The 12,102-nt window shown below is 39.4% G+C and overlaps 2 protein-coding genes across 3 annotated transcripts in view; one reads left to right on the top strand and one right to left on the bottom strand.

Moving 5' to 3' along the window:
* The window catches only part of PLCZ1 (phospholipase C zeta 1), a 35,993-nt gene extending 27,965 nt beyond the window's left edge, over positions 1-8,028 (bottom strand). For both annotated transcript variants that reach the window (XM_032473132.1, XM_032473133.1), the window contains exon 1: positions 7,855-8,028. In XM_032473132.1, the coding sequence (XP_032329023.1) occupies positions 7,855-8,022 (168 nt within the window). In that variant the 5' untranslated portion in view covers positions 8,023-8,028. The remainder of the gene's footprint in view (positions 1-7,854) is intronic.
* Positions 8,029-9,774: 1,746 nt separating this feature from the next.
* On the top strand, positions 9,775-10,849 carry CAPZA3 (capping actin protein of muscle Z-line subunit alpha 3). Its single transcript, XM_006192093.3, has one exon. The coding sequence runs from the start codon at positions 9,937-9,939 to the stop codon at positions 10,834-10,836; it is 900 nt and encodes a 299-aa protein (XP_006192155.1). The 5' UTR covers positions 9,775-9,936; the 3' UTR covers positions 10,837-10,849.
* The last annotated feature ends 1,253 nt before the right edge of the window (positions 10,850-12,102 follow it).

Raw genomic sequence — 12,102 nt, 5'->3', positions numbered from 1 at the left:
GCAAGTCAGTAAAAATCAAAGTGTGCCTATAATTGCTGAAAAGTTTTGTCATATAAAATTCTATGAATTAAAAATTACCATCATACTGAACAGTGGCATAAAATAAGATATGCTTTATCTGCTCAGTAATGAAAGTTTTGTTTCTTTCAAGCAGGATATAAATTTGACCATCTGGAATGTCCTCTGGTAGCTTGTTCTGTTTTGTTTTTCCCTAAAGATCAAAGTTGTCATCTGATACTAGAAAGAATTAGAGATGTAAAGTTGAAACAAAATCCCACAATTCCAACTAATTGTTATAACTGATCAAACCCAAAGGAAATGAAGGGTCAAAACTAACCAAATTACCAAAAAAAAGAGAAACCACACACTTAAGATGAGAATTGGATCGCTGAAGATGGGAATTCTAATTTCAGTAGGGAATTCGATGGGAATTTTAATTTAAGACAGAAGGAAAAGGAAGGTAACAGGGGGGTAAGTAACAAGGAAAGGAAAGATAAGGCCTGGTGAACAGAGCATCAGCAGCGGGAGATGCAGGAAGAAGAAAACTGACTAGCAAGAGAGATTCATAGCTGAGGCACATACAGCAGCCACAACTCACAAAGCACCAGCAGGAGGAAACTGAAGATCAAAAATCTTATGTAAACTGTCCCCAGCCCCACAGGCATGGTGATCCAGGGCCTGAACTAACTCCAGAACCACACAGACAAGCAGTGGGAAGAAAAAAAGAAAAAAAGAAAAAAAAAAAAAAACCAAATCCAGTGCATCATTAACGTATTAACAGTATATGTGCAGAAATAAATTGTGTAAAATACAAGTCTGATCCCTTCAATTCTAATCCCTTCAATTCTAATTTCTCAGTGATTCCCCTTTGTCTTCAAGACAAAACCCAAACTACTGTGTGCATCCAAGACCCTTGAAGATATTCACTGATGGTTTCTGCCCTTACCCTCTTCTTCCTTGAACTTCACATGCTCCGTGCTCTGAATTAATTACAGTATAAATACCAAGCTATCTCTTGGTATTGTAAAAGCTGTTTCTTCTGTCTGGAATACCCTTCTTTTATTTCCTAATTTACTGATTTCTACCAATCCTTGAAAAAGTGTCCCTCCCCACGAGTTCTCCCTTACCCTTCTTGTGTCCTCCCCAGGTCACATTCAATAGCCCTCCCACGGATAATTCTCTTCCAGGGTGTGCTGCGCTGAAATAAAAATCTTTTTTTTTCCTACATCCCTTCTAGAACCATCTCAGATAGGAAACCTGTCCTCTGTTTCCTGTACCCTTAGTACTTACAAGAGTGCCTGGCTGAGGTATTCAGGACCTGGTCTATCACCTAAACAATTTTATGATTCTGGTGAAATATGTTCATTTAATTGGATAAAGGAGCTAAAATAAATGTCTCCCTAAATCTAGGGAGAGTAGGAAAAGACATTTTTTAAAACATATTCCAGAAAATATGTAAAATCTCAGGCCCCACTGCAGGAAATATTACAGCTTTTTAAAATGTTACATATTAATCATTTACAATGTACAACATAAAATAAAAGTAATGAAGCAACTTTTCTCCTGCTTCCAAAAAAAAAGTTCATTAAGTGGTTATTCTTTACAAGGCATTACAAAAGAACTTTACTGAACAACCCATTCAGTGTTTCTGCATAATTTTAAAATAAATCTTCTACCTTAAGACTATGAAGCCCATTGAGGTAGAGATTTTATTCTTTTTATTCCCAGTTCCTAATACTGGACCTATACTCGAGTAAGAGCCTAGTGGTTATATGTTTAAATGAATGACGAAATACACGAGGACAAAAGGACATATTAAAATAATTCTACTGCTAGTCATTCTGATAGTACACATTAGAAAACAGAATTAGGACTTTTCATGTTGTAACTATTTCCAGTGCTCAGTTTGCTAATAAAAAGATGAAATGTTACTTAAACGACATCATGAGAAAGCTGATCTGTCAAAACACAGAACTTTTAACATAAAATGTAGCATTTTATAATTGACTCTGAAATTACACTAAAAACAAAGTATTCAAAATATATTCTAGGAAATCACATGACTTGCCACTTTTTTTCCCAAACTCTGACATGCTAGTTTCAACTACCTCATCTTTCCCTTTCCTTATTCTCTAGTTTCCTTCTGTCTCTATTGCACAGAGACAGCAGTCAGAGGCACCCAGGCCCCAGTCTTCCTGTGAAGGAGGCCTATTTGCCTATCTTGGAGGTTGCAGCCTGAGGTCCAGACCTGAGGTTTAACACACAACCAGGGGCCCACTGTGGCTCTCTCGGGAGCCTCTGGCTCTCCCCTGCCCCACTCTGGGTGGGTGGCGTCTCCCTGGAGAGAGCTTGTGCACAGAGCTGCTGCCCACAGGCCGTGCCCCTTGATAGCCTGACTCTGGTGGTCAGCGGGGCTTGTGTTCGTGGGTTCGGCAGAACCGAAGCAAACAAGAGAGAAGTCTTTGGCTGGCTGTCCTCCTGGGGCTCAGCTCAGAGGGAGCAGACAGAGGCATCCATCTCCCAGCCTTTCCCTGAGAAAGGCTCTCTCTGCACACTTTACAAGCGGCTGCCCAAGAGCCAGCTTTCAATCAGCCTGCATCCAGATGCTGCCTGAGGTCCTCCTTTTGGGACACTGACAGGTCTTGGCACACCATCAATGACTCAGAGCTACTAATGATAAAGAAGGCTGCTTGAACAATCATAAGGGTTGAGAGACAAGCCAGAGCTGGGGCTGAGCTAAATGATAAGGTTCATCTCCTATATGAGACCATCCTTTCGAGACTGGTACAGGTGGCTGTTCTATCTAATACACAGAAATCAACGCAGAGAGTAAAAAAAAGGAAAAGAAAAAGAGAGGAATATGTTCCAAACAAAACAGCAAGATAAAACCCCAGAACAGAACTTAATAAAGCAAAAATAAGTGATTTACCTGATAAGGAGTTCAAATAATGGTCATAAATGACATGGAAGTCCCCTCAAAAAATTAAAATTAGAACTACCATATGGTTCAACAATTTCACTTCTTGGCATTCATTCAAAGGAAACGAAATCACTATCTTGAAAAGGCACCTGTGCCCCCGTGTTCACTGTAGCATTATTACAATAGCCAAGACATGGAAACAATCTAAATGTCCTTCAACAAATGAGTGGATAAAAAAAAGTGTAAGATAAAGCAACCTATTGAATGGGATAAAATATCTGCAAATGATATGACCAGTAAGAGGTTAATATCCAACATATATAAACAGCTTATACAACTCAACATCTGAAAAACAACCCATATGATCCAGCAATTCTACGCTTGGGTATATATCCAAAAGAACAACTGAAAACCTTAATTAAAAAAGATACATGTACTCCAATGTTCATAGCAGCATTATTTACAATTGGACAAAACATAGAAGCAAACTAAGTGTCCATCAATAGATGAATAGATAAAGAAGATGTGAGATATATATAAAATATATATAATGGAATACTACTCAGGCATAAAATAGAATAAAATTTTGCCATTTGCAGTAATATGGATGAACTTGGTGGGCATTATTTTAAGTAAAATAAGATAGGCAGGGAAAGACAAATACTTCATGAACTCGCTTAAATGTGAAATCTAAAAAAAAGAGGCAGGGGAGGAGAGGATGGATGAAGATGATCAAAAAGTACAAACTTTCAGTTGTAAGATAAATCAGCTCTGGGGATGTATTGTACAGGATGGTGCCTACAGATAATACTACTATATCATATATTCAAAAATTGCTAAGCAAGTAATCTTAAAAGTTCTCCTCGCAAGAAAAAAAATTGTTCCTATGTGAAGAGATAAATGTTTACTAAACTTATTGTGGTAGTCATTTTATAATATATACATATATCAAATCACAGTGTTACAGCTGAAACTAATACAATGCTATATGCCAATTATGTCTCCACAAAATGGGAGGAGGGGTCAGTAAGATTGCTCAGGAAGAGTTTGTAAAGTAAAAAGAAAGAAAACTAAGAACACAACCTTAAGAGACTAGAAGAAAGAATGCCAGCAGGACAGATGAAGAAGGAATGATATAAAATTTTAAAGGAAAACTAGAAGAGAGTTATGTCCTAGGAGTCAGGATATAGAGAAGTTTAAGAAAATAGGGATAAATAAAAATGCACAGAGAAGCTAACAACTGGATTTAGCATTTTTGAAATAAAGAGGTTTTCAAGATAGGTGTGAAGGCAAAATTATTGCAATGAATCACTGAAGAAGTTGAAGAATAAAAGGTAATGATTCTTTCAGTCTATTAGCTAAAAGAGAGAATGTAGCATTTACAAGAGGATATGGTGCTATTTATTTTTCATATATGATTAAAAATAAACTTAGATTCTGGAAGACCAACTAAGGTAAAAAACGTCACAGAGGTGGGACAAAACAAAAATGTAAGTGGCTGAAATGACCCAGGGTGCAGATCTGTAGGGCAGAGTTGGCAGAGAAACATCCTACCTCATCTTTCTGCCTTCTAACTTCCAATCTATTCTACACTGCTGCCAGGTTTATCCTAAAATATGCAGTATTTCCCTACTCAAAAAATGTCAATGGCTACCCGACTGCCTACAAAAGTAAGTCCAAATTCCATGACCAGCCATTTAGGATTTCTATCACTTGGCCACAGCTGGAATTTGCAGCTATTTCTCACCAGTCCCCTTCATGCATTGTACACTCAAGTCATGTTCGATTGCCTTCAGTTCCTTAACCACTTCCTGCACTGTTCTCTACACATATTGTTTTTCACTCCTCAAGGTCCAGCAAGAATGCCACGTCCACCATGGCATCTTTTATAAAAGCCCAACTTAAGTGTCTCCATCTGCTAAGATTCCCTATTAATGTTACCTATGAAATTTACTATAATCTACCTATAAAACAGTAATTTCTGTATTTCTTTTTCTCCTTATGAGAGATATAACACTTTCTTTTTTACAATCCAGTTTCTAACAGAGTGCTATGCACATACTATAGATTTAATAATGGTTGTTAACTGCTTAGAGAATTTGAAGATTTCAGATAGTCCTATAATAATGTAAATTTTTGAAATTAAAAAGGATAGGATTTCATACTCAGCCAACAATCAAGAGTATAATCTAAGATTAGCTATGTGGATTGAAATGACACATAATATTTCTTATAAAATAGCTCACATGCTACAAATTAAAGACAAGGATAAAAGCAATAAAGATTTTTTAATAAAGGGATTTAAAAAAAAAAAAAGAATTGCTACTCAAGCCATGACCCAGTAATTAATTTTGTAAAAAGAAGTTTAGAATACTTCTCCAGGGTCATAAAGGTACATCTTCTTTACTCAAATTGTATAATAAAAATTCACCTTGTAAGAAAATAAATTCATGTCTGAATTTATGTCAGCTTCTTTAGGAAATCAAGAAATGGAATGCAATTTTCTAAATTTTTCTGAACAGTCATGATTGATGTAGCTTCAACTAGTATTTATTTGATGCCGACTTTATGCCAAGTCTGGTACTAGGTACATTCACAAATGATATCTTATTTAATACTCAGAACAATCCTGCAAAATCAGTATTAGTATCCCCATTCTGCAGATTAAGACATTTGCTCAGAGGTTTCTGACTTGCCAACTATTACACAAATCAGATCGGACAGAGTAAAGAATCTCCAGGACCACTGAGCTTGTCGATAATAACAGCTCTGAGACACTGAGCTTTTTAGTGTGTGGCCACCAAAAAAAAAAAAAAAAAAGATTCATCATAATTCATTTTATTTGCTCTGGCTAAAAGGTGAACCCATGAAGTGTGGAAGGATTAGCAACAAAAGTGAAAAGCAAAAGAGTTATCCAACTCTTTTTCTTCTTAATCTCCTATCCAGAAAATTCAGCTGGCCAATACATCTTCCCTAAGCATACTACTGAATCAACATTTTAATGCACATACAGCAATTTAGCCTAAAGCAACAAATGATTTTCTATTACAGGGCCTTGGGTAATTATTTTTATAGGAAAGAATGGTTTATCATAATCAGCCTTATTTACATGCAATTTATGCTTCTAAAATACTTGAAGTCATTTTAAAGAGATCTTTGAAGTATTCTACGCAATCTCTGCCCCTCTAATTTTTATAATTAACATTGTTTTCATAGCTACTTTAAAAGGTTTTGCTAAACACCAAATAGACCTTCAGCCTTGCCACGTCCAAATAATCATAAATTTCAATTAATGAGCTATTTCTTTCCTTGTTAGAACAGGTGAGTATTCTACATAATGCTTTTTAATATTGTATGCATTTTACTCAAGTGCATTTCAAACAGCTATCTCTGTCCTGCAGGATAATTCACAGCAACTTGATCATCACTAAGTAAGGTTTACAGTATGTCACATTTGATACAGATTTAATACATTGCTACCTGTATATTGTGTTGAATGTGAATTGTATTAAACCAGAAAGCACACCGCTGTTTCTCCCTTTGGGCGGTACCACTGGGAGGAAATTCTGGGCGTAAAGGTCTTTCACAGAAACTTGCGTTCTTCAGGTATGGTATCAGACATGCACTGATTACTATTCTGATAGCTTATGGTAGCACAAGCTTCTTGGATTCACAAAAACAGCTCTGAATGTTTCGTCTTTTACTGCAGTTTCCTGAGTACAGCTTTTCTCTTTTGACCCTCCCCTTCGTGGTTAGTAAACACGAGGGCTAAACCTTACTGAGAACAATGCTTGTTGGGAAGTCCTTCTCCACGGGCCCCCTGTGTTTCTGCTCATTTTCTGAGCAGAGGCACCAACCACCTCTCTTCAGGGACAAGCTTCTCAAGGCTGTTTACATACTGAAGGGATAATATCTCCCTCCAGAGTTAAGAGCAGGTTTGTTTACTGTCCGGGATAATAATGACAGTGACACCCTCCGGGGCCAAGATCAGACAAGCCCATAATAAAAGCTCTGGGCTTCTCAAACCTGAGGTCCCTCGCTGGTAATGCAACCCACCCACTGCAGGGGTCACCTGACCCTCCTCACATCACACTTTGGGAACTGGCACTTAGAGGGACAGCACGAAAATGCTGATACTCTGGCAACTGCTGTTTTTGTAACACGCTGTCTTTTTCCTCTGAACCGGAAGCCTGTCTCTGCCAGCATCCCTGAAACTGTATCACGCCAACTGGTTAGCTCGCAGGTAAGGTAACAGGCTTCCCAGTTTGTGTTGGTTCGGTAACAACTTCAGCATAGACTGTGTTATCTGGCTACTCACTTTGAAAAAACAAAGTGATATTCGGGACGTCTATCTTCCTAACTCTCTGGGTTGGCCAGTCTAGTATTCTTGCCCAGAAACCCGCCATCTTCCTAGTATGAAACTCATCTAATGTGTGGCTTCTTCTGATTTTATTCATGAGCTTTCCCTTCATCCACTAGTGACAGAACTGAGCCAGATTCCCTTCCTACTAATTCTTTAAACGGAGAACTTCCGGCATGACTTTCTACTTGGAGGCAAGTAAACTACAATTTCTCTGAAGATTATCCATCCCTTCTAGAAATCACTAGCATCCAAACAGTTTACTGTTTCATCATTGACGTGGTTTGCTCAGATTACCAGTCCTAATCTGATGTGAATATTCCTGTATTCTCAGCAGATTGTTCTAAACTGATAACCTGGTATTATTTCAAATATTGTCAACAATTCATTTTACCGCCCACCTAAATTCTCTCCGTGTTGATTATAAATATATTTAGCATAATTAATTGCTTTAATTCTTAAGAGATTAATTTTCCATATGTATTTTCTGCAGAAAGCATCCAAGTAGCTATCGATATGGTCCCATTCAGTCCTTTCTAGAGTGGGGTGGGCAGGGGGGCGGATATGATCTCACCTTAAAAATATATTTCATGTGAATATCATTGCACCGAATATTGAATTTTTCAAGTAATTTCTGAGTTTTTTCTAGGTTAATTTTTCCACCTTTAAAGTCATCCCGAATCATTGATAAAAACCACGTATGAAGCACAAAGAAGTTAAGGAAATTTTCATGGAACATCATTAAGTACTTAAAATGACTAAAGAATATTTTAGCTCCCTTCAGTTCAACATTTTTATTTTTTATTTTGAAAGGATATTCTATCCCATGCTTAACCGAGAAAACAATTTTATGATAAAAATATTTAAAACAAAACTGAGAAGGTACTATTCCGTCATTAAGTATGAAAGGGTATAACGCAATAAAATTTACAGGAAAAGAATAAAATTAACCTTTGAGAAATCAAGTTATTGCTTGGGAAATACAGTCTATTGGCTGAAGACACGGACTAGAGACGCAGTTGGAATCAAGATCAAGATCTCTTGATCTCTCTCAGCGTTAGTTCCTGCATCTGAAAAGTGGTCAAATTAATACTTAGGGAAGGTGGGGCATTAAATGAGTTCATAGTGTATCACTGAACACGGTTTCTGCCACTGAGTGTTCATTAAACAGTAACCAGTTCTGACATAATTATAAACACCACTACATTAGCCAAATGTCCAGCTACACACATGCCCCCAAAAGCAACATTTTAAGGACCACCCAAAAGAGTTAAAAATGCCATGGTGAGTGTATATTTGGTATGAAAGAGAAAACTAAAATAATCAAGCTTGTTTGTTATATACAAACTACAAAAATAAGGACACTTCAATTTGCAAAACTAAGGTTAAGAAAATTCATGTGACAGTCTATAAAATCATGCAAAGTACTGGTAAGAATTGTTCAACAATTACCTCAGTTTCAAATTGTTAGAACTAATGAGAGGTCCTTAAATTTAACGGTTAGGACTTAATATGGCAAAGCTCATGTCATTATAAGAAAAAGATAACAGAAAGCTAGGGGAACTCAGAAGAGCTCAGGACAGAAAGAGAAGGAAACAGTTTATACTTAAATGAGAGAAACTGAAGTTCAGAGCTGATCAAAAAGAATGAGAAGTGAATCGAGGGAAAGGGGATAAATCCAAAGAAAGAAGAGGAATGAGGATCAGAAAGGACTTCTAAGTGGATATTTGTTCTCCATATTTTCATGACCTGTAGTTCCGTTTCTCCTCACTTAGGAGTTTCTCCCCATTGTGAGTTGTCACAGGTTCCAAATATAATTAACTCTGCCTCTTTGCAGGAAAGAGATTTCTTGAAATTCATCGGCTATTGCTGCTGCCCCTTTTCTAGAGAGAAAGCAGAAAACACGCTGGTTTGTTGCTTTTGTTCTCCGGAGTTAGCTCACACCTAAATCCCACCAAAACCAAGCCTAAGGTGTGGTCCCTGCGCTTCACTGCCCTTGAAACTTTCTGGGCTTCTTGCTTATGTCCTGACCATTCCCAAACCCAACAGTGCTCATAAATGCAGCCTCCCGTGCCGTCTGACGTCATCCCACGAACTGCCATTGTATCTCATTTTATTTTCACTCTTTTGTTTAAACCCCTCAAACCTTTCAGCGTTAACGTGCTTCCGGTGGGCTGGGGGCAGGAATTCTGAGGGCCTGAGTACAAATCAATGCCATTGTGGCCCCCAAAGGTGTTAAGGACTGCCAAACACTCTCTAGAAACTCGGGGCTGCTTCTCTAGGTCCCTGCCAACATAGAATGCACACAGAGACACACCACTTTTGAAGAAAGCTGTTCAGGAGGCTAAGTTCTTAAAAATCTTCAAAATACGGATAGCTGGTTGGCCGGGCACCAGGCTGTCAGGTGACTGTCATGTTTTTCTTTTGGTCTGAACATCCATTGTGAGCTCATTGGAAGTTCTGTGCCTCACGGAGAAAGCTTCTCTGTGACTTCATCAGGAGACTCAGAGCTTTGCCAGACAGTCTGTTTTCAGGGTCAGACATGGCCCTCGTAAGCTTGAATGTTTAACACCTTGATGGGAGAGGTGTCCCATGGAATGTTTTCTCGTCCTTTGAACACTCTATTTCAGAAGCTTTGCTTCTGCTGCAACCGAACATGTCACTTAGCGTTCTGAGTAGGAAAGAGAAAGAGAAAGTAATTCGCAGACTGTTGATACAGGCTCCTCCGGGGGAGTTTGTAAATGCTTTTGATGACCTCTGTCTGCTTATCCGTGATGAAAAACTCATGCACCATCAAGGTGAGTGTGCCGGCCACCAACACTGCCAGAAATACTCTGTACCACTCTGCATCGACGGAAACGCAGTGCTCCTGTCTCACCACAATGTCTTGGGGGACTACCGGTTTTTTGACTACCAGAGCAAACTTTCTTTCAAATTCGACCTGCTCCAAAACCAGTTAAAAGACATCCAGAGTCACGGCATCCTTCGGAATGAGACGGAGTACCTGAGGGCTGTTGTTCTGTGCGCCTTAAAACTGTACGTGAACGATCACTTCCCGTCGGGAAACTGCAACGTGCTGAGAAAGACGGTGAAAAGCAAGGAGTTCTTGATCGCTTGCATTGAGGATCACAGCTACGAAACAGGCGACTACTGGAACGGCCTTTGGAAATCGAAATGGATTTTCCAGGTAAACCCATTTCTAACCCAGGTGACCGGAAGGATTTTTGTACAAGCTCACTTCTTCAGGTGTGTCAACCTTCACGTTGAGATCTCCAAGGACCTGAAAGAAAGCTTGGAGGTAGTTAACCAAGCTCAGCTGGCTCTAAATTTTGCGAGGCTTGTGGAAGAGCAAGAGAATACATTTCAAGCTGCTGTCTTAGAAGAATTACAGGAGTTATCAAACGAAGCCCTGAGAAGAATTCTACGGAGAGATCTTCCAGTGACCCGCACGCTTATCGACTGGCAGAGGATACTCTCTGACTTGAATCTGGTGATGTACCCTAAGCTGGGATATGTCATTTATTCAAGAAGTGTGTTATGCAACTGGATAATATAAAGGACCGCTCCTGAGAATCGTCTTGACCTGATTTAGCTGTGTTTCAGGGGTGGGGGTGGGGGCGGTTATTGTCCTAAAGTGGAGAAGCCACTAGAGCTGCCTATCCCTTGCCAAACGCAAGTTTAAATTAGGGAAACGTGTAACAAATAATTTTATTCAAGAGTATTTGCCAGTAAGTCAAAGAAAAGGTGATGGAAATGTTTCATGGTGGTGACCGTCATAAAACCAGAAACATTTATTGGCACCTAAAATGGCTTTAAAGACTGTGGCACCTCAGAAGTATTATAGGGGTGGCCAGGGTTAAGGTGGTGTGTGTGTGTGTGTGTGTGTGTGTCTAGGAATGACTTTTGACTTTCTTTTAATTGAAGAAGGTACACAAATGAATACTACACCTAATTCAGTTCAGTCCTACACTCACCCCAGAGGGGTTAAGATTTCAGTAAGTGACATTAGGGTTGGATGTTCCATGAAACTAACAGATACCAAAAATCTAGTTCATATGAAGGACTATTGGATCCACGGCCACCCTCACCCCACCCCACCCCCACACACAGGAACTGGGATTAATCACACCCCCAGGTTTTTCTGACACCTAATATGGTCTCCAAAGAATCAACTGGAAGGCCTGACTTCCAGCTCTTGTGAAGGCATCACTGTAAGCATTAATAAGTGCTCATTCCAGGCCAGGCCCTGTGCCAAATGATCTGCACAGAAGTTTTCATCATTAGGCTGCTACTAGTAGTAACTCCATCTTACACGAGAAAGATCTGAGATTTGAGTTGTTTAATTCATCCAGGCACACAGTAAGGGCTGGGTGTGTCTGACCCCAGAACTCATGCTCTGAGTTAACCTCTCGGGTATTGCAGCTCTCCTTGGAGCTGTGAACGCTGCACTACTGTGATTTACAAGCATTCCACCCACAGGACATCCCCAAGGAAACTGGAACTGATGGACTGCTTGCCGCTCTCTAGCCAAGCAGCTCCCTCTCGCTGGTCCCCACAGTGTTACTGACCACTTGTGTCTGCTCGCAAAGAATTCCGCATCTAAGCCCCTCTAATAAGACTGTAGTCCAGCAGCACATGGGCCCGAGCACCACCCCCGCCCCAACCCGACATCCAACTAATCTGGGAAGCAAAGTGCTCTGTAGTTGGGATCCATGCAATTGAGAAAAGGTCTAGTTCTACTTAATAAACATGGGAGCAGACAGGATCCTATGCAAAAATTTCTAATTCTTAAACCTCTCTTCCTCAACTGGTGGTTCTTAGA

Source organism: Camelus ferus, chromosome 34 (genome assembly GCF_009834535.1).
Source record: "Camelus ferus isolate YT-003-E chromosome 34, BCGSAC_Cfer_1.0, whole genome shotgun sequence".
Lineage (NCBI taxonomy): Eukaryota > Metazoa > Chordata > Mammalia > Artiodactyla > Camelidae > Camelus > Camelus ferus.
The sequence above is the reverse complement of the archived record's forward strand: the minus strand, read 5'-3'. Positions and strand labels throughout refer to the sequence as shown.

Excerpts from the sequence above, each read along its gene's own strand:
- CAPZA3 (XM_006192093.3), top strand. The coding sequence starts at position 9,937 with ATGTCACTTAGCGTTCTGAGTAGGAAAGAGAAAGAGAAAGTAATTCGC.